The sequence below is a fragment of the Perissodus microlepis genome, chromosome 13, assembly GCF_051167445.1.
Source record: "Perissodus microlepis isolate ML-2025 ecotype Zambia chromosome 13, ASM5116744v1, whole genome shotgun sequence".
Classification (NCBI taxonomy): domain Eukaryota; kingdom Metazoa; phylum Chordata; class Actinopteri; order Cichliformes; family Cichlidae; genus Perissodus; species Perissodus microlepis.
Window position 1 is genome coordinate 26,411,125 of NC_140473.1, and position 23,413 is coordinate 26,434,537.

At 39.3% G+C, this 23,413-nt stretch overlaps 1 protein-coding gene across 1 annotated transcript in view; it reads right to left on the bottom strand.

The window, feature by feature from the left end:
• Window positions 1–279: 279 nt before the first annotated feature.
• The window catches only part of cdh11 (cadherin 11, type 2, OB-cadherin (osteoblast)), an 88,946-nt gene continuing 65,812 nt past the window's right edge, over window positions 280–23,413 (bottom strand). The window contains exons 8-16 of the mRNA XM_084947822.1: window positions 18,423–18,610; window positions 11,093–11,206; window positions 10,834–10,973; window positions 10,278–10,414; window positions 8,335–8,456; window positions 8,076–8,193; window positions 4,784–5,035; window positions 3,171–3,322; window positions 280–2,864 (exon numbers count right to left, since the gene is read on the bottom strand). Coding sequence (XP_084803948.1) covers window positions 2,499–2,864; window positions 3,171–3,322; window positions 4,784–5,035; window positions 8,076–8,193; window positions 8,335–8,456; window positions 10,278–10,414; window positions 10,834–10,973; window positions 11,093–11,206; window positions 18,423–18,610 — 1,589 coding nt within the window. The 3' untranslated portion in view covers window positions 280–2,498. The remainder of the gene's footprint in view (window positions 2,865–3,170; window positions 3,323–4,783; window positions 5,036–8,075; window positions 8,194–8,334; window positions 8,457–10,277; window positions 10,415–10,833; window positions 10,974–11,092; window positions 11,207–18,422; window positions 18,611–23,413) is intronic.

Sequence of the window (23,413 nt, forward strand, 5' to 3'; positions counted from 1 at the left end):
TATGTCTTTATTAGGATTTTACTGAAATAGAACTGAAGTTGGTCTGAAGATATGTTTTTAATATGATGAGTAGCTTACAATTATGACTTCATTTATTTTCTTTTAAGCATAGAAATAATGAGTTTTGTGCATTTGACTCAAACTGAGTGGGTCCACACATGAAATGTGATTTTCTTTTTATATATACATATTTAGAAGACTACATGTTCCTAATGTTAAAAAAAGAAAGGACTGCAGTTTCCAAAGTGAACACAAAGTTGACTCGCAAACACAGTCCAGTATCATTTTATAAAAAGAGCATTTATTTCAAAGGTTTTTTTTCTTTTTTTTCGCTTCGGAGATTGAAGCACATAGTAAAGCAACAGTACAATGTTCAGAAAATATAAGTGTGATGCTGTAACATTTTTTTTTTAATCTTTATCTTCTTAACACGTTTTTGTTGTAATACTGGAATATTCTGCATGTATACTAAAATAAGAACTTTTAAAATTGTACAAATTGGTACCATAAAACTTGACAGAGAATAAAAACGAGGCGTTCTCTCACTGCAACAAACACAGATTGCTAGTTTTCCTCTTGAACAGGGAGAAAGAACAAAGAAATGCCAGACAATGAAAAGAGAAACAAAAATGAAAGAAATGAAAGGTTGTATTGACACAGGCATAAACCAAGTCTGTTTAACTTTAAGCAGTAAATTTCTTACAGCCGCCTGAAAATGAGACTAGAATACCGTGTAGTCTCTCCACGTTTAGGCAACTGTACAGATAGTAAATCTGAGCTGCAAAGAGTTAAACCAAAATTTCTTCCCATGTAGCTGCAGCCAGTAAAAGAACAGTTATAATAATGATAACAATAATAATAGAAAACAACAATAATAATCATAATAATATAATAACATTAAAAAAAGAGATTGACCAAGAACCTACACATTTAAAAAGGATGTTTTGGTTTCAGCCTCAGCAAATGTGGTTCTGAAAACATACTTATGTTATTTTCCAGTGTTGTTATCTCTAAATAGCAACACATGTTGATACAACAGATGTTGCCGCCAACATGCCGTGCACGGTACTGGAAAAAGACACAATGCACATTTTACCAATCTACATTTACTGTGCTGGCAGACTCAGTACATCCCATCTAAAGACTGTGCGGGGCGCAGGTTGGATCCTCAAAGTGATATATCACGTCAGCACGTTGCTCTGTACACACCTAACATGGAGAATAGTTTGCTTTCTGAATATACGTCTCAAGTTACAAAAAGAAACAAAAGGAGAAAAAAAAAGAGAATGCACTGCGTTGCAAGAGTGTCTATTAAGTTTAAGGCGATTTTTAGAGCTCACAGGTTTGTACTCATTGTGACTGATCATCATCAGTGGACTCCAAATGAGGAAGTGATCATTCGTTGGTAGACTCGGTATGGGGAGTGATTGTTGTTGTGAGGAATGGGGACACAGGGCGAGGGCATGGAGAAGGGCAGCTTTTTCTTTTCAGGTCTTCTCTGCAGTGAAGAATGAAAACAAAGAATCATCCACAGTTTGAAAATTGAATCCTTGTTGAGTCTGTCTCTTTTTGAGAGTAGAAAAATTGTATCTGTGTAGCATTTTCAGTCCTTGTGTGTTCCTTTGTCTTTGTGTAGCTACTGAAGGTAGCATTCTCTTACTCCTTACTCTTGTTATGTTTTTACCCCTGGAGTTGTTGTTTATTTATTATAAGGCCACCATACTGTGAAGATGCTGTGAGCATCTTCACAGTATCAACAACCCAGAGTCGGTCATGCCATCAAAACGACAGTACCTGCTGAATTCGGCACACACACGACACGTCGGCAAAATCATTCCATTTGATTTTTGACCCTACTAACACATCTGTACATTTTATTTCTATTTAATAACATCAGGCAGTTGCTGGAATCCAAACAAGCTCTTCCTTTAATTAATTTATTTCTCTCCCTTCCTCTTTGTCTTTGAGAGATCAACAAAGGGGATGTACTCCACGCCGAAACCTTTCAAGGGAATAAAATTTCCCTCAATAACCATAAAAGAAGAATGTGAATCCAGTCCACAAAAGTATATAGAACCTCTAATAAACTAAACATTTTGCTAAAAGCAAGTCATTTTGACCATACAGCAACGTTTTTTCCATCAAATTACTCCCAAACAGACAAATTGCTGACATAGCAAATCTCCCAGCCCTGCAATGTTCAAGTCTGTAGAAATAGAAGGTGGGAAAGAGACACAGAAAGGACAAGGAAGATTTGGGAAAACCGGGAGTTTTTCATGTCCAGGTGTTCACAATGTGTCCATTGACAAATCATCTTGGAGGACTGGAGCGTTGCCATGGAAGGGGGAGCTGTTAACGTTTGTTGACTAATTGGCATGAACTGATCAGTTGGTAGTTGGTAACAGTTGGGAACTGGGGAGTGTTAACCCTCAGTTAACAAATCCTCATGGAATCAAGAAATCAGAAATCGGGGAGGCGTCCACTCAGTGAGACCACTGTTAAGAGTCTTCACCATCATCAGCATCATTAATGGAGCAGTCTTTGGTCCCGTACAAATCTGCCAGCTTCTTAAACCTCGGCCCCCAACTCTGCAGATAGTCATAATCCAAGTCGGACTCTGTTGTGACAGACTCGAGGGAACTCAATGACCCGGCCAATGATCCTCTGCCTTCATAGCCGTAGATCTGAATGGAGTCGTAAGGAGGTGCAGTCGGGTCACTGTCAGCTTCTGCAATTCGAGTCTTGATGAAGTCATCCACATCAACGCTGTTGGCTGCAGGACGGCCAATGCCGGGCCTGATGGGATACTGAAGTTCTGGTTTGATATCCTTTCTTGGCAGGAAACCGTTGGCACCATCTGGGTTCTGAAAAGCCAGAGGAAGAGAGAAAGGACACTACCGTCAATTATAAGCTTACAGATGTATATTGCAGAGAATGAACAAACTTAAGAATTGTATTTATCTGCTGGCAGATAAGGTGGAATATTAACCAGATTTAAGTACTTGTAGGTTTTTAGTGTAATGTTTATATGCATAAGCAGAAACTGACAGTCACAGATTGCTTTTGACCTGCCTGAGGCTGAAGCAGCAGACCCTCAATTTCCCCTTTTCCCCATAGACTTTTATCTTTAATACCAAGATGGTTATTGCCACTCGTCCTCTCACCCTTACCTGCAGTGTGGCAATGTCGAAAGCCTCTGTGTCCTCCTCACCGCCTCCCTCGTCGTCATAAGTGATAATATTCTCCCGGATGTCTTCCTCCTCGAAAACTATCAGCGGCTCTTTCTTCTGACGCCTTAGTGCAACAAACAACACTACTATTGCTGCCAAATAGAAAACAAAAATGCAAGGGTTTATATTTCCATTTAATAAACATTTTACAAAAACCTTCATGATTACAGGTAGTAGACAAGTTAATCGTGGATAATTAGTGTGCACTGTGGGAGGTTGCACCTTGGACATTTTAATTCATATCATTATTATATTATGTTATACACGCATGCCATTTTAATTCTAAATTGTCATCAACATGTCAAACTCGTCAAACGTTTTCAAATGTGTTGTACTCTGTGTAAAATGCAGAGTAAATTAAGGTTGAAGAATCAGCTAATGGCTTGTGAAAGATTTTCTGTTTTGAAAGCATATTTATGATGAGATATAAGGCTAAAAATAGATGTGTTTCTGTGTGTGTGTGTGTGTACTCTAAAGAACTGTCTTGTGTGCATGTGTGTTGTAATAAAAAAAATTTCAACCCAAGCAGACAGTGTGTGTATGTTATATATATATTTCCTGCACATAAAGGATAACAATACAACAGCGACTATTACTGCTCTCTTATGATTGAGCTGCAGCTTTTCCGTCTGACACACACAGTAGGCAGCAAAGAGGCGGCAATGGAGACCAATTGAAGTGAAAGATACTGTTTTTTTTTTTTTTTTTTAGTTGACAGCTGCGCTTGTTACTTGTAAGCACAATCAAAACCTTAGCGGCTAAAAAAAGCCTTTACCAAACTACCTTTTCAGCAGGCTTAAACACTGACAAAAGTGGTACTTTCAAGGTCTTCCATCCACCTAATAGGTACACCCTGACTATGAAAAAACCCTACAAACGCATCCCTGTGGCTTTGCCTCCTGAACTCTCCAGAAACCTCTGGAAAAGGCTAAAAAACATTAAAAGTCAAATGTTAATATTTTTTGTACTGTTTCTTTTTATATAAATAGTTACATATTAAAAATAGTTCAAATTAATTTAATAATTTGGCTGTGAATAATTGATCTTACTTTAATGGATACATTTTTATTTTTTACTGCACCACTAGAGTTTTTCATGTACTCCCAAATTTTTCAGTGTGGGGCACCTGTGGTCCTTGGAGATGAAAGTAAATGTCAAGCCCTGCTATTGCAACATTTCCAAGTACAATATGTGAACCCACACTAAGTGATTATGCATGGATGGGGTATGAGAGTGATTCTGTAAGTGCTTATACATAAGTGATTCCTTGACCTGTACTCTTAAGAAGATCAAACGATGCAGCACAGTTTGAATGAGGAGTCAAAAATAGGAGGCGGCCTGAGTCAATTGCTGATGTTTCACCTCAGTGTAAAGTAAATGTCAACCTTTTTGGTATTACTAGAAAGGTTTGCAGTTAAATGGCTCAGTCTATAAACACACCCTATGCAATTTTAGAGTGGCCTCCCTAAAATTTGATCCAGGAATGAATAAATGTCATATATTTTAGTAATCCCCCCCCCCCCCAACTAACAATTAAGAATTTTGTTCCTTACCAAGCAGAATGACAATACAAGCCAGTATAGCTATCAGGGCTCCAGTGCTAAGACCAGCAGGAAGGACGTAGGGCTCCACATTACAAGACAGAATTGTGTCTTTGCTGTCACAGGAGCAGACTCTGATGGTCAGGGTGTTGGTGCTGCTCATAGCAGGAATACCGTTGTCGTTTATCTCGATGGGAAGGTAGTAAACATCCTGGGTGAGACGACTGAATCCCTTACGGAGCACATAAATACTGGCTGTGCTGTCTGTAGATGGAGAGAGAAATAAGGTGGTGAATGTGATGAAATGATGGAAGGTTGTTCAACTTCCAAAGGACTATAAAAAACACATGCTGCTGAATGTTTTGGCTTTTATGTGCAAAAACTCACATAATCCACCTTTGCACACATTTTTCTTCTTTAGCATTGTCCACACACACAACCATTGCTGCCTTAACACAGCAGCCAATGAGGTGTGACTTTGATGACATTAGATTTATATTTAAAAGTGGGTCCATTCATCAGTTCAAAAGTAATCAGAGACCAGTTATTGCTGTTACGACACCAACTTGCTGGCTCTGCCTTTGTACTACCCTCTTTTGTCTGCCTTTTTTCCATCCCTCCCATGCCATTCTTTCGCATGTATATTTTATTATCAACAGAGGATTACACTATATGAGGCATTTCAGAGGCTATATCGCAGGAAAAACAGTGTCTAACTTGTATATTAAAAATACATAACAAAGCCATACAGGTTAAAAATGTACAAACTACTGTTGTATAATAATAAGGTATAAATGCAGACAGATCTCCTCTTGGAGGCTAAATTTAGTATGAATTTAACCCTAAAACCTACAAATTTTAGGACATACAGCAATTTTTTTTTAAGCTCTGTTCTATTTTTTGTAATCACTGCATGTCATTTTTAATAACCCACCTTTATTTTTCCATCTTGCTTTGTGTTTCCTAAAAACCTTCAGGTTATGCTGATTGTTCCTGAATTCATCATTCTTTTTTTTCTCTTTTCATGCTCCCCAGTTGTCCTTTACGTGTGATCAGGGCTAACGACAATCTAACAATTATACTTCCGTGAAATCTCTTAACATTTCCAGAGAGTTTACAGAGAAGTCAAATGGTAACTCACTGTAAGCTTTACTGTAGATTTACAATATAAAATCTTTGAGTCATGCAAAAAAATATGTTACATGTCACTTCCAGTACATTACAGGAAAAAGAAAAGGAAGATTAAAAAAAAAAACTCAGAAGGTTCATAACTTCTAGCCAAAAGCTATGAAAGTTACTCCAAAGTCCACTCTCCGATAGAAATATCTTTCTGTTACTGATGCTACTGTCATTTGTTACCTCCTGCCAACACAGTTACTGTCTGAAAGTTGTATGTGTGATGCAGTGTGCAGGTGCGTGCTTCTCAGTCCTCTGAGAGGCTCTGGACTCTTTTCTGTCTGTCTGCGTGTCTGTTACCTCTGTTACCTACTGAAAAGGTCACCCCTTTGTGTTCTTCAATGATAGAAATCGCACACATTTCAAGCTGCTCATTTTAAGAACACACCTAGACTTCTGATAATATAAATCTTAGTTCAACACATATCACATTTCCACTTGTTATTGTTTTGTACTTCAGTATTTCACAGCTTCTTCTATAAATAATAGGGCTGGTCAATATGTAATTTCAGCAGTGAAAAGGAAGGAAAACTAAAACGCATGCTACGACTTTTGATTTCTCTGTGCAGCTGGCGAAATGAGTGAAGAACAGGAGAAAATCACAGAAAAGGAACATTTAGTTGAAAAGAAATGTATGGGTCTGTGAGGTGAGTTTAGATTGGACTCGGGCTCGGTTAGTTTGAGAATGCAAGAAATGCACGGGGTGCATTTCGCCTGTCCTCTGTCTTCTCCGCTCTTTCTGCTTTCCCACAGCCATTCAGAGTGGGTCCGTTTGTGCATCCCACTCCTACTCTATCAGTGAGGAGGCTGATTAAAGGCTACACATTGCAGATCTGCGGTGAGCCTCCACCTTACAGTGGAATTCTATGTACTACTACATAGAGGAGTGTTGATGGAAGAAACAGCCCCTTTCCTGAGGAAATGAGACGGATACATCAAATGAAAAATAAACTTCTGGTTTACTTGTGGTTCCTGAGATATTTCAAAGTAGAATGGGAGGCAGATCCTTCATCTTTCAGGTTCCGCTTCTGTGGAATCAGCTCGCAGTCTGGATTTGGGAGACTCTACTTTCAAGATTAGTGTTAAAACTTTTCTTTTTGATAAAGTATATAGTTAAGGCTGGATCAGGTGACTCTGAATTCTCTCTTAGTTGCACTCAGTGTTTCTTGTCCACTCACCCTTTTCACTAATTATGTGTTTATACACCACTCTGCATTAAATTAATAGTTATTATCAGTCTCTTTCACAGCGTGTTTTTCTTTTTGACCTGTCTTCCTTCCATGACCCTCAACATGTCGCAGTAGATGGCTGCTCCTCTCTGAGCCTGGTTCTGCATGTTGTTCTTCCTGTTAAAAGGGAGTTTTTCCTTCCCACTGTCGTCAAGTGCTTGCTCACAGGGGGCCATGTGATGGTTGGAGTTTTCTGTATTATTCTAGGGTCTCCTACCTTACTCTATAAAGCACCTCCAGTGGCTGCTGTTGTGATTTGGTGCTTTATGAATTGAATTGAACTGAACAAACACTGGAACTTCTCCAGTGTTTAATGTAATAAAGGTTGTTATGGGATTAAATAAAGGTCTTTACATATATACTATAGTCTCTCCAATTATTTTGGAGTGATTTATTCTTAAAATGTAATTTTACTCATCCACTTAAAATACCTGTATTTTCCATATTACAGTGTATTGAAACAACCTTTTTTTCAGTATCATGTGGCTTAAATCTATAGTAGTGTTCTCCGGATTACCTCATTCTCTTTTCCTTTTTTTTCATCTTGCTCCCAGAACTAACAAAACTTAATTCAATCAGCTGGCCCCCGAAGATGTATGTACAGACGGACAGAGACCCCACTGCAATTAATACAGCCCGCAGGACATGTGTGCATTCATGTGCGTGTGAAATTCAGAGCACCTGCTGATTTCTACAAGGTACTGTAAGCCTCCATCTGGTTATGCTTTGATCTAATCTGAGTGAAAGGGGGAGAGAGAGAGAGAAGGAGACAGCAGATGAAGAAATAGTAAGACCGGCTAAAGAAAAGAATGGAAAGAGAAAGGGGAAACTATCAAAAAGCAGGGGGAAAAAAGCAAAGAATTGGAAGGGATGGAGAAAATATTTTAAAGGTCATCTACCTCTGTTGTCTTTGAGGGAAAAGTTATGGTTATGAGCAACTTCTGGAGCAAGGTTGAATGTGAAGTGTTGTCTGTAAGCCATCTCATCCTTGTCCACTGCGCTCAATGTTTCGATAACCTAATACAAACAAATTAAAACGCAATTGGAAGGAAACAAATGAATGTAACTACTGTTTCTGGATACATTTAGCTTCACCATCATCCCACCAAACATGTGCATTTTTTAAAAAAAATTATCATCTCACACAGAAAGCCTCACCTTTCCCGGTGCGACAGTTTCACACATGAGGACCTCATTGTTGGTCGCGAACTCTGGAGGGTTGTCATTAACATCTTTCACTTTGATGTTAACCCGCACTTTGGTGTCTTGGTGATGGCCCCCTGCATGTATAGTACACACAGTACAGTGCAAAATCATCACTATTCTGCTCCATATAAAAATTCAAAGCAGTGTTAAAGTTATTAAAGCCACAATGTCATTTTTATGTGAATTATTTGTGATTGTCTGTGTGTCTGTATTGTAATCCGCATTTGGCATTGAGTGAATGGAAAGACTGTGAATATTTTTCATCTAAATTGCCTGTCAATCAGTCAGCCACTCAGCCAGCTATTTATTATTTTGATTTGCAAAAATTATAGACGAGTTTCTGAGACATCAAAAAAAATACAGTCAAACAGAATGGCACTCATTTAGTTGCAGCTCCCAGAAATGTCAAGTTATGCCTGCTGAAGATTAAATGAAGAAAAAAAATGTGATGCAGACAGAATGATGTCTAAACAGCCAAAATAGACACAAAAAATACAACATCCAGAATATTAACTCCGAGAGATGGAGTGCACTTTTCTTGCTTTTCATCTTTAAAAAAGAAAAACCATCCATTTCAGTGCTGTACTGCCTTGCATATTTGCAATTCTAGCCAGTGTGATTTTCCACTACCCTGTCATTACTAGGCATTTATTTAGCTTCCCAGGGTCTGTATGTGGTTAGCATAGCCTGCAATGGTCCTAGCATTGTGGGCGGCAAGTCCGTTTCCATCTGTCCGTCTGGCGTCTAGCACACCACAGGGAAACCACGCAGCACTCTGCTAGTTTGAGCCCCAACCACAGAATACCAGGGTGGGGCCTCTGTGGCTTGAGCGAGGGTTGTTGGGGCTAAAGCCAGGGAGGGAAAGCTCCGGAGGGCCTGTGGGTTGACTGGCATCTCCCCTGTTTCTTCCCCACGTATGCACTACAGTAGACTGTTAGGGTGGAGCTCATAATTAAAAGTTATAGCGGTGCTTTAACTGTATTTACTTCTCTTTTCATTGCTGTGGAGTTTTCACTTTCATATAAAGTAAACTAAAAAATAAGCTCATTTAAAAAAAACAATTAAAATTAAGGACAACAGTTTAGGTATAATAATAGTTAAAGTCTTGTTGTTGCCTTTTTTCTCTACTTGTTCTTTGCCCCCTTATACATTTAACATTTATCAAAAGCCAGCTCAGTGTAGCAGATCTTAGTTTTCATTTCTGGCTAGTTGCATACACTAACATTAGACACATTCCACTGAGTTATAGATGGGTACACTTATCAGAATGATACCACTAAGTCTCAGCTGTAAAGCGTGAAGTCAGTTCACCCCCTCTGATTCCAGACATGTAATTAGTTCATCAAGATTTAGGCTTTTTGCTGCTGACAAACATAGCAAAAGGGTTAACTTTAGTCCCACCAAGAGGAGAAAAAAATTACAGCCCGCAGCTTGAATCCACTTAAAGTCTGTACATAAGATGTCATGGAGTGTATCCAGCACCGCAGGACGACAGCCCGGGCTTCGGATGCCAGCAAATGTACAGCCTGGTGGCTATCTGGGAATTTTCCATCTGTTTGTTCTTGTTTGACTTTTTCTTCTCATACTACATCAGCGTGTGTGGTTTCAGTAACAGAAATGACACAAAGGCTAAGTTCAAACACAGGGAGAAGCTCATTAACTCCCAGAATGGCTGAAAATAAAATAAAATTTGCACTTAGGTGTTGTTTCACTTCACATTCAATTGTATCATAAGGGTGTCTGAGTCCAAACTGTATATATATTAACTTTTGCTATGCATATAATGATAATTAGAAGTGTGTCTGTGTAGGCAATATTTAACAGATCTATAGGGACTCATTTACCGCACATCAGAATCAGTCCCAGTTGTCTTGTATTTCAGAGTGCATACATACCAATCTCTGTAGCTGACACAGATATATTATGCCAGGGCTGTGTTTCTCTGTCCAGTGGTTTTGTTGTGGTTATCATGCCATCTTCTGCGTTTATACTGAAGAACTGCTCTACATCTGTGTACCGAGGGATCATGTACCTACACAGAAAGTTAGGACTCATGAGTTATCGGCATTACACATACGAACTAATAGATTAAAAAAAAATACATATATACTACAATATGCAATACATATAGCATGCAGTGTTTTCGTTTTGTACTATTTTGAGAGTCTAATAGTCTAAATCCATTTTTACAAAATGAGTCTTGTTATGCCTTTGTTGTCTTATTTTGCATCCTTGCTCTGTTGAAAACATCTTTAATAGATAATATTAAATAAAATATTCTGCAGCCTAACATCTCTGAGTCATATTGTTTGCTCAGTGTGGCTGAATGAAGGCTGAAAGTTTTTGTTTTGTTTTTGTGATGTTCCACAGTGAAAAGGCAGTTTCTTTCACTGCTACAAGCCTGTCTTAATTAACGTGTTTGTGTGTTTTTATAGCGTGAACATCTGTTACCTGACAGGATTGTTGGCAACATCAGTGTCCTTAGCATGAACTCGCCCCACCGGAGTGCCTGGAGGGGCATTCTCCTCGACCTCAAAAGTGTAACTTGGAGCTATAAAGACAGGAGGCTCATCTGCATCCTCCACTGATATCTACGAGCATAAACACACAATAAGCAACAACCTGTAAGGGAGTTTCTCTGATATTTCTCTTATTTATTTATTTTTTAAGTCTCAAACTCGTGTTATATATTTGTTGTTTTTATCTGTACCTTTATTGTGGCTTCATCTTTGTAAGGGCCCCAGGCAAGGAACTGGGGGTCAATGTGAGGGTTGGATCCTTCCACCTTCAGAGTGTATGACCTTTTTGTCTCAAAGTCCACCATCTGAGAAAAGGAAAGGAAATAGAAGGTATTAAAACAGTCCCTTCCTGTTTTTAACTGTAAACACTTGAAACCTTCTTTTCTTTTTTTGTCTTTTAATTAGTTTTATCTGCAGGAAAACACACATTACATAATTTTCTTTGTGAAGCCTATGTGCGCACTGTGCACTTTTAAGGCCTTGTGATAGGGGGAGCTGTTGCTGCACGAATAACAGCAGACACATTGTTAGTTGCAGTACTACAACTATCACAGACCAACAAAAGTAAAAGTAATCCAAATACCAACTTTAATTTCCAGATGGTTTGTACTCCATGATATAGCATATGATATGATTATTTTGGGACCAGAATGAATCACTGGGTTGTTTCTTTCCTGGCTTTTTTTTATTTTTATCACCAGATGAAAACAATACCTGTCTGCCTTTAATGAGCTGGGATTAGGTTTGGGATTTTGGGACACCACATGATAAAGGGAATGGAAAGCAGGAGATGAAGCTTTAATCTAAGACCAAATAACAGCAGGCAGGTGACAGTTAGATTATTTTATCTATAATAATATCATCTAAATATCCGTCCTTCAGATAGAGAGAGGTAAATTAAGCCTTACTTTACCATTTAAAGTCACTGTCATTGATTTACAATACCACTGGCAAGCCGATGTAAAACCCTTAGATTTAATACGCTCTTATTGAACTCAGCTTCAGCTCACTTACTGAGTATTGGTAGAAAACCCACTCACTTTTAATAGCTTCGATTTTGAATTGATTTGAGTGTGTGCTTTGAGGTATTATGCTCAATGTCAAAAGCGTACATTTTCCTCTCATCACATTTCCATTCAGTCATTAAATAATTAGCACATCAATTATAAAGCCATGACCCTCATCCAAACAGTCAGCCTCATGGTATGCATCTAATGAATTTTCCTCTCCATCCTACTGACTCCTCTTCTGATGTACAGGCTATATGCTACTGCAGGGGAAACTTTGGAGTCAACAAATGTGTTGGCAAGCATTGTATAAAAGCTGTGATACCCAAGAGGTTTTCGCTGCTATTATTACGAGGACTCGTGTGTTGCCAACAGCACTTGGCTGTGACTTCATCTGCAGCCCCGTCGTAGCCATAATCATAGTAGTAACACTCTTCTGGGTATCATTGCTGTATTATAAACCCAGATAATAACCACTTTCCCTCGCTACTATTTTTCCAGCTGGTATAGGGACGTTAAACTGGCAAAGTCCCAGGAGCAAGCTTGATCTTTTCATTTTCAGGCTACCAACACTTAATGAAATCCCAGTGGGAGAGAGGGCTCATAAGCACAGTGTGAACCGTTAAAAGCAGAGAGAAGCTACTAGAGATTTATGAGGTTGACAAACTGGATGCTAAACAAGTCTACCGAAAGTAAATATTACGGATTTAAGCTGCTGATCGAAATGATTATCCTTTGCTGTGTGTTGAAGGCAGGCAGTCCAACTTATCACGGGTACATTGCCGAATCTAATATCGCACTGAAGGAATAAAATCCAAAGTGCGGTCTGTGATCCAACATGGAGGCAGGTAGATAATACCTTCTCTCAGTGGATTCTTCCACACTCATTCAGTTGCAGTACTATTCCACTGCTGTTGTCAGTGAAGGTGTTTAGTGTGATGATAGGTACAATAGTAGTAGAATAGATGTGACCCAGTTCTTTCATTTTCCCTTTTGCGTCACACTCTCACAGTCTCGTTTGTGCACTCTCTTTTTTTTTACCCCACATCCAGTATTTTCATTCCTACTTTTGTAATCAGTGTGAGATGATAATAATAATAGTAATTTTCACTATACTGTCCCCCCTTCCTATTGCCTTCTTGAAAACACAAGCAAACACACAGCTTCTTAATATTCTGTGGACTGGTTTCGTCAGGACACAGTTGAAAGAGAATAGCTGATTAAAGCTCATCCCTGTGTGTGTGTGTGTGTGTGTGTGTGTGTGTCTGTGAAGAAAGTGAGAGAATAGAGATTAGCGAAGGCTACTCTTGATGTGTGAGTCTGCACACGTGCTCTTGTGTGTGCAAATGAGTGCCTTTAATTTTGCGTGGCACTGCCTTCGGGGGGCAAAAGGCATTGATTTCCCCCGAGAGGCATCAAGACCCAATAATCTCAAATGTGCACGTGCACGTACACAAAATTACTACACAAACCCTGAGCTGAGATGCCATCATCAGATTGAGAGGAGTGTAAGTGAGGCTAGCAAGGTGAGAGCACCTCTCATTTGTCCTAATGCTCAGTTTAAATCACCATCAGGCTATTAAGCTGTTATTCCAAGAGACACAGGGAACTGTGACAAAGGATGCTTATGTCAGTCAGTGGCCTTGCACACAAACAGCATTTAAATGGACATGGAACTGTGATTAGCTCAAGGCCATAAACTGCATATAAGAGATTGGCACAGCTACAGTGACTCCAGACTGCTAATGTTAAAGTCTCAACATTAGCAGTCTGGCTGCCACTGCATTGGCTGTTGGAACCAGAAGTGACCAAATTTTGATCACAGGGTTGGGTGTTAAGCTAGCTTCATAAACTGTGTGGGTCGAACTCACAGACACATGCAACCACTAATTAGTGCTAAGTAACAAAATAAAGTACAAGACTTTCAGTCACCAAAACATAAACATAAACTGGTTACATGGTCTGCACCTTGTTATTTGTGGGATAATTCCACAAATTATACAAATACGGCAGTTACTGGCATTAGCATTGACAAGACCTTGTCAGCCATTGATGATAGCTACCTATGTCTTCACACCTGTCAATCAAAGTTTCACAGTTAAAACCATATGTGTCTGTGCGGTTGTTATAAAGGGGAAAAGTATCCATGGAGGCCAACATTATTTTAGCACCAGGCTTTAAAATCTGCTTTTAGTTTAGTTGGACATTTTAACCACAGATTGTAGATAAAAGACAGTCACCATGACATCACCCACTGGTTAGCGAAGTCCCATTGTGAACTCTCAAGCTGAGCATTTTTGTTGTTTGCTATCCTGGTGTTTCAGCATGATGAGCAAAGGGAGGATCTGTCTGTCAAACACAATGACAGAGCAGCTGTAGAGATTATATATCTTATCTCATTGGAGTAACTAAAAAGTGCTGCTGGGTAGAAAGACATTGTGCCTAGCACGCAGGTACTGTAGACCTATTTTGGATAAGTGATGGATGGAAATATGAGCAAAGCCTTCAAATGTTTCAACTTATTTAAATTCAGTCATTGTTTAAACAAATTCATGTATTTAAATGAGTCTAATTTTTGTGTCACAAAGATTAAATTCGGAATGTCTGTGTCTTTTTCTGTTCTTGCACACATGTATGCACATCTGCATATGTGTCTAGCACTGCTGTTACAATGAGGTCACTTGTCTATACTTTCAGCTGTGTTGAGTAAGATGTTTACCACGCTTTTAGCATTTCACAAGCAGAGAGGGTTCTTTGCGCTTGCTGTTGGATAAAGCCAAACACGTGCACACACAACTGCACCCACACAAACATAGTGCACCACTTTAGTGTAATCAGTTGATCTCATTTCTTTGATTGGAATCCCTTGCTTTTTTCTTAATCTGTCCACCCAGCCAAGGGTTTCTAACAACTTCTTTGGGGGAATCATGGATAAAAGTGTCAGTATTTTGACTGTTCCAGTCTGTATTTCAGATTCTCTTCAAATCTAATAATGCTCTCCTGAGAGCTTTCAGTCATAACCATACTTGTATACTTTTAGGTTATGCCTAAATTGTGAGTTAGCTGCCTTGCTTCAGGGAACACGAATGGTAGCTATCAAGACAGGAGAACAGAATTATCACTCACTCATTTCTATGCTTAGTCTTAGTGACACCAGTGGGAAGAGTACTCCTAACCCTGGCAGTCTTAATGCCATCCTAGAGTTCTGACTTGGAAAGGATTCACTCATGCAGACGATTGTGAGGGAGGAAAAAAAAAAACATGGAACTGACTTGTATCGATTTATTCACACAGAGATTTTCCCACAGCATCAGTAAAAGCGAACTGTGGGTTAAGGGTGGCTGTTCGTTTAAGTAACGTCATTGCTGTCTGGATAGGGAATGCAACTTACCACAAATGGCATCGTAAATCATCCAAGCATATAATTACATATTTCAATATCAAGTCTTTTACTAAATTGGACTTGGTTTGGAATTTAGGAAGAAAAAAGTCTTTCTGTCCCATTCTGAACAAAGAGAGATTTGAGTGTACATTTCATTAGTATTTTTCCTGACACATTAACAATATGACCATAAAGGCTTTTTTTTTTTTTTTAACTGAGAGATTCAGGGGTCGGATGTCCTGGGAGGGAGAAGCAGACTAGTACAGCTCAGTGGAAGATTCAGCTCATAATCCTGACCTGAAGCTACATATACAACAATGCTTCTGTGTGTGTATATTTGTGTGTGTGTGTGTGTGTTGTTCGTCAAAGAGAGAGAGAAAAAGAAGAAATGAGTGAAATTCTGCGTGTCTGACAGAGCATTGTGTGCATTTGTGATGGCCGGATCGACGGGGTACAGTTGAGAGAATAAGGGACTGGTTGTGTGCAGGCATTAGAAAGACAGAGAGACTGAGAAAAAGTAATTGTGTGTGCTGAGCTGGATCACTGAAAGCCACAGTTGTACTGTGTGTATGTGTGTGCATGTGTGGGTTACAGTAACAGTGCAGAAGATGAGCTCTGTGGCCTAGGGAAGCATGAAAGTTAATGCACTCTCACTCTCACAGACACAACCATGGACTTTGGTGGTCATATCAAACAATATGAAACTGTGAAGGTTCAGGGAAGGGAATAGAACAACATTTTTGAGCTGCTTCAACCCTTTGCTTGATATTTTTATTTCTTTTTTTCCCTTTACTTGGCTTCACTTATTTCCTAATGCAGTACTTCAACACACAAATATGGACAGTGGTTTAAGTCTGGCTTGGCTGAGGCTAACATTAAACTGCTTTTTCTATAGAAAAAGTGCTGCCTCAACTACATTTCTCTGCTGGCAAATTGAAAAGTGTGCAATGACGCACGCATAGTTTCCATAGGAGCTAGCTGTTGAAGCAGCCACTGTCAAATAACAGACCTTTGACAAAATGTTCATTACCAGAAAGTCATATAACTATAACCTGCAGTGTAAAAGGCAAGCAAAACAGAGTTAAATAACTTTCTAATCCGTTAGACATTTATATTTAATTGGAATAAAACAAATAATGTTGAAAAGGAGAAATGGCATTCTCTTTTTCCAAAATGTTCATTGCTTAAAAATGCTTAAAATCTATGTAAAAGACTGCATGGGTAAATAGTTCCAGATGAACATGTAATAATCTACCAATAGCAGCAAGTTTAGGGATTTCATCATCTAAACTATATAATATCATTAAAGGATTCAAAGAATCAAGACAAATCTCTGTAGGAAAAGATAACGTCAAAAACCAATAACGAATGGCCATAATCTACGGACCCTTGGGTGGCACTGCATTAAAAACAGGCACTGCTCAGTAATGGAAATCACTGCATGGGCTCAGGAACTCTTCAGAATTTCACTGTCAGCAAACAGTTTAATGTTACATCCACAAATGTAAGTTAAAACTCAACTCAACCATGCAAAGAAACAGTTTATAAATAATGTCCAGAAAAGCTGCTCCTATATCTTGAAGGACATTGAAGATGAACTCGGGTGAAGTGAGAAACTATCTAACTGTAAAAATAAAAGTTGAAAGTGTTTTTGGAGATCATGGAGGAGCACAAGGGCAGGGATTTTGGGGCTTGTTATCTGCACCCATTTCTAAACCCAGCACCGGTGATAGATCTGGATTACTTTATTAGTACACATGGGTATCTCTGTACTGAAGGAAGGACATACCAAAAGGCTAACCTACTACCAACTACCCAAACAGAAAGTGCTTAGTCTAACTTTTTCGCATGTACATTTACTTGTGTAAATTCTGCAGTAGTTTGCATAACATAGTTCAACAGCCGGTAAGATGGAAGTAAAAATGTCAAAACTATGCTGACTCCAGTTTTCCCACTCCTCCCCTAGAACATCTGTGAATGAGTTCAGTCAATTTTTTATTTTCTTTGGTTAACTACAGCCCTCCTGTGAAGGCACCATTATTACTGTCTAATTAAAAAGGCTTTAGAGGACCAAAAGATGATGTATTTCACAGGAAATTTCCTTTTTTTTTTTTTTAGCACAACAGTATCAAACTGAACATACTGATAAGATGCATTGCAATTCACTGCTTACATCAAATAAACATTCATCAGCCATTTTTTTATTTGGTATACCTTTTCAGCTGCATGTAAAAGCAAACTGGCTAGTTACATGAGAGCAACTACAGCAGGTTGTCAAGACAACCAGCTAAAGTTCAAACTAAAATTCACAATAGAGGGAAGAAAGTTGATTTAAGTGACTTTGAATGTTGCATGGCTGATGATGTCAGACAGGCTGGTCTGAGTACTTGAGAAACTGCTGATCTACTGGGATTTTCCCACACAACCATCTCTGGGGTTTATAGATAATAGTCGAAAAAGCAGAAAATATCCAGTGTGCGTCAGTTTCTGGGTTAAGATGCTTGTTGATGCGAGAAGTCACAGGAGAATGGCCAGACTGGGTAAAGCAGTCCAAAAAAGATTTGTCATAACCAAGGTAGTGACAGAATTTGGCATAGGCAACATGAAAGCATCCTGCCTTGTATTAACTGGCTCAGACTGGTGATGGTGATGTAAGATGGCGATGTGGGGGAATTATTTCCTCACACATTTGCCTGTTAGTACCAACTAATTATAGCTTAAATGACACACCCTACTCGAGAATTGTTGCTGATCATGTCTATTGCTTTGCCCCAACTCTGTGGTTTATCAAGTGATAAAATTAAAACAATCTAATAAAGTAAAAGGAGCTTACTCATAAACCCATGGGAATCATTTGAGAATCCACTGAGCTTAAAAATGAGTTTCACCCTATTGTTTGGTTTTCCAGACCAATGCGTTACTCCTTTGAAAAACTACTAAAAACCCACTCTAAACTGTCATAATCAGCAAATACAGTTAGCATAGCTAAAGGGCTAAATATTTTAAGAATTAGTTGGGGTCTAAAGAGATGGCAAAATAGTTAAGATAAGCGAGTAACTTCCATCTGATGGACCAAACCCAAGGGAGAAAATGCAGTTTTAAGTTGCTAAGTTTCTTTCTTTCTTTTCTTACCTTCTTCAGTTTAATCACAGCTTCTCTGGTTTCGGAGTCTGTGGTCAGTTCAAACATGTTGATTCCATCTCCATCTATTAAGCGGTAATTCACCAGCCCGTTGTCTCCAAGGTCGGGGTCTTTAGCTTTAAGACGGCCCACCTCCTCTCCTGCGACTTTATCCTCTGACACAGACATCGAGTACACACCTGGAATATAAAAATATGTGTGTCAGCTTCTTGGTGATGATAGTGATGACTTTTGGTCACAGCTTGCTTTTGTATTCAACACTGTTCAATCCTTGGCTGGTTGCCACTGTGTTTACTATCTGAGGCAGGGTCAGTTTTGGAGGGCAGTGAGGGATTAACATGAACTATACCATCTGTCTCATATGGCCCAAAGGATATTAATATCCCCTGTAGTGTCAGGTGTGTGTGTGTTTGTGTGTGTGTGGGTATGTGAAGAAGCAGACACCTGGTTTCAAGAATGAGAACAGTATGACCATATGTCTACTCGCTCCCCTGTTTTTTTTTCCCTTTCCCTTTTCTTGTGCTCTTATTATCTCTCCCCTCAGTTCAACCTGAACCACTCATCCCCATTTCATCTAATTTTTCTTTAGCCTCTGCTTATTTTTTCATACCTCCCCCCCCCCCCCCCCCGCTCTCCTCTCAGCGCTATTATCTTATTTATTTTCTTTTCCCAAATGTTTCTTCCTCTATCTTTTCCACGTTTTACTATTCTTGTTTGTTTTTTCTCAATTCCTCCTCGCCTCTTCTTTGCCCCTTCCTACACCAAGATTTGGGCATTGAACACAAAGTAAACTCTACATTTATGGGCTGTACACTGTTAGCGTGTTTATCCTGCTCATCCAGGTGTGGCAAACCTGTGAATCATGAAATTCAGTCTGTCATGTGGCTTCTGAGCGATTCACAGGACTTGATCCATTCAGCCTAAATCCCTCCTGCCACCCTCAGGCCTGTTACTTTCTCCTCACATCTCCATCGATCTTCACCAAATCCCTCTTCTCCATCTTTCATCTTCATCTCTGTCCCTGCTTTTTAAACTGCTCTGTGCTGTTTGACTCTATTTGCTAAGATCTTTGCCCTCTTTATCTCTCCTGTGCTTCTCCCTTTTCCATCCTCCCAAATCTCGTCATTCATCCTCACCTCTCCTCCCTCATCGTTCCATTTCTCGCATCCCTGTCTGTCCTCTTCTCCTCCTCTTTTTATGTACCATTTTGGCTAAAAGCTCATTTCATCCCTATCCCCCCACTTTGCCCCTTTCCTCTCTCTTCTCCTGTCATTCTATTCTTGCTTTTGCTAAGTAGCTTAACATCAATGGCTTCTGGCGGCTGAGTTAAACATTGTATGACAGAACACACAGGCAGCTTGGCATACCTGGCTGCAGGCTAAAATGAAGCACATCACATACAGGAAATGTACATTTACATTTAAAGATGACAGTTGAAGCAAATAGGAATTCACTGAGTTCATTACTGCAAAAAGTCAGGCACAGGTTAGTCTCCCATACCAGAGAGAGTGAGAGAGATTTCGGCTACTGTCATTACTCCCACAGACTACAAGCTCATAAACCAGCCATGTTCAGATATAAACACTAATGAAACATCTAATAAATGTAATTTGTGTAATGACCACAATCTCTTGGGTTGGGAATTTTATCTGATGACTGACTTTAGAACAATGATGTCTTTTATTACTCAGTAATTTCCTAGTCAGACTTGTGATTTTGATGTGTTGTGATATATGGAATTTAAACTCAGAAGCAAATTTGATGTCTGAAAAATTAATATGCCTGTGGTGTGGTTAATTATATCGTGGTGGGTGTGGACTGAGTTTGCAATTAAATAGTCTGTGCTCTTTAAGAGCACATAAAGCCTGGGTTTGTAAAGATTAACCAAATTGCATAACAGCATATTTGTTTAAACTATCAACAGTAATTCCACCTATGCACACGTTTGAAGAGATTTCTACTCAAAATATTGTCACTCCTGATATTTTTATTAGTGTTTGGGCCCTTTATTTCATTTAAACAACTTGCATTTGAAATTACTGATTTATTAGAGCAGCAGAATACAGTTAGCGTTTGGGATTGGGGATTGACAACACAATATTATCCCCTGGAGTCTACAGGTGGCTGCTGGGACTGTGGAGGGGTTTAATAATGGGCATCAATGGTGCTGACATGGCAGAGGGAGAGAAGGGAAACTCTGCAGCTTAAACAGGCCACCACATTTGGATAGGACACGATGAGAGTGGGGCACATCACTATTGCTGTGTGATGCAATGCAGCTGTTTCCTGACTAAACTCGCTCAAAGTCTTCATAGCATTCGTGTTTAAAGTGTTCTGCACACTTGTGCTCGTCTTAGCTGACATAGGCTTCAGCCCCCTGAAAGCCCACATTGGAAAAACAGTTAAAAAAAAGTTATGCATTCTATTCTACTTAAATCTGAGAGAAGAGCTAAAACTAAAGTTCTAAGGTGAGTTTAATTTTTCCAAGATTTATGAGAATAGACAGTTCTGTAATAGAAGTCACTGAAGGTAAATGATGTGCAAATAGATATCGCCCAAAAGATCTTTCACCACTTCAAATGCCTTTTTATTATCTGCTTTGTTCTCCATTGTTCCTGTTCAAACAAGAATGAGAGAGAAGCGCTGCAGCTGACATATATTAACAGTATTTAACAAAACCATCTCTGTCATGTCAGCCTAATAAAGACTGAAGTCAGAGAGAGTTAAAGAACAATCAATTGCTATTTGCCTTTGTTTTTCTGCTCCTACTCCTGTCTGTGCTGTGATGGATTTTTCGAGGCTGCAAACGAATGACGCTTGATAATGAGGTGAAAAGAGAGAGAATTGCAGGGACAGAAAGTCTCTGAGAGAAAGAGACATCAAGCCTTAGAGCGAAAGGAAAAAAATACAGCAGCTTGAATGGAAGCTGAAAAGCTGCTAGACAACAAGAGGAAGTCTAGCTGTGCCATATATATGCATTATTTTTCGGTGTGTTTTTATCTGTTTTATTTTTATTCCATCTTTGTATCTGTTTTATTTTTGCTGTCTCTCAGACTCCGTTTTTCGTGACTCTTATCTCATTTTCCATTTTTTTTTCGTTCTCTCCTCTCTCTCACTCTGCCCAACTACTAAATAAGTAATCACTGTCCTCATTCACACCATCTGGGATAATTTTCTTGCAGGTGGTTGTCCTGCTTTTACTTTTTATTTATTTATTTTTTGACAAGGGTACCGAGTTCCACAACATATTGTTATTTGGTACGTTGTCTTGCATTGCAGATGTAAAACTGCCAGTGATGCACAGACAAGTAATGTGGTTATTTAGACATAATGTGGCCTATGTGTGTGACTTGATCCTATCTCTCGAATATTTTTCACCTGGCTCATGAAGAAAACTGGATTGCAAAGCGTTCCACGGTTGGTAATGCACATATAGGAGATTATGAAGTGGGTTACTTTTTTTTTTTTTTAGGTCAGTTACTAGTCTTTTGTTTAGAGTTTTCTACAAAATTTGCGTTAGTAAATCAGCCATTTAAGGTTTTAGGCTCTCCCTTCATTTTTTACACCATCTGTCACTATGTAAGAACATGTGGCATTATTAAAGAAACATGCGTATGCCAGTATGGAAACTTCTATATATGCTTCTCGTGCTGGAGATGAAGTCTTGCCTTTTGAGCAGTTTTTCACTGCTCATAAAACTCTCCATCTAAACTCCCTCAAATGTCCTTTTGTTGTGGTCTACAGCATCACATTTCAGCTTTGCATTGCAACACAGCTGTCAGCTTGTTATAATATACAGGAACTGGAGTGGTGGTTTTGACTTTCTCTCTCTCTCTGCATCTCCCTGTCTTTTACATTATCTCCCTCACTGCTTCTGCTCATGTCTCTCCCTTTTCTTGCCTATTCAGCTTCTCCACAGGCTAAATCCTGATCCATCATCTCTTGTTTTCTCCCCATTTCTTCTCTCCATACATTCCTGAAGCTATTCTGCAAAATCTCTGCAAGGAGCCCTTCTCCTCAGCGCTATAGGAGGGAAGGACAGAATGATGAAGGAAAAAAGAGCCATAGCACAGAATGGCAAAGAAGTTGGATATAAGATGGGAAGGTGGACATGAAGGTCCGCTGGGAAGTGGTTGCAAAGAAAAAAATGCATTGGTGTGAATCCTTGCTGAGGTTTAGGATGTTTCTCTTTGAGGAGAACCAGAGAGGTTAAATCGTTCTATGAATATTTGCTATTTGGCCGTGCATGAGATGTGATCAGAAAGTTCAAAAAACCTTACCTGACATAAATTTTGCCAATCTCTCTTTCAACTTCTTCTCAGGCATCAAAGAAAACTTCCAGCATGGCTGCCATTTTTAAATATAAATTGCACTTTCTAGGTTCCGTTTTGACAACACTGTGCACTCTGCTGTTGCAGTGTAGATCCCAAACTTACACAGATAGCAAACATTATCTTTTGTTTCCAAACTGATCTGAATTTTTATGGAAGATCATTGCTGCTGATGAGAGCTGGATTTCCGAAGGGATTCAGTGAAAAAGTCTTGAGTTCCCAAGCCTGAAGGAAGCACGTTGGGTGTGGAACAAGACCCAGAGAATGGTTATCATTTTTTCAGCATTCACAGAGTTATGCACCAATAATTGGTTCCTCGGGGTGAGACTGTCAACACAGAGTTTTACTGTATTGTCCTGAGGCATTTGGGGGAAACATTCAGAGGAAATGGTCTGAACTGTCGTGCATGTCAGTGTGCCATTATGTGCCAGCACAGAGCACATTGAAAATGCAGGAGTTCTTTGGACTTGCCACACAATATTTGCTCACCGCTTGCCCCTGCTCTCCATATTTACCTTGCCATGATTTCATCCACTTCTGGAGATTTAAATCACATTGGAGGATCCAACAGGATACTCAGAGGCACAAGCAAAAGGTAACCTGACAGGACATGGCAACCGTGCTGGAAATGGTACAGACTTTCGCAAAACT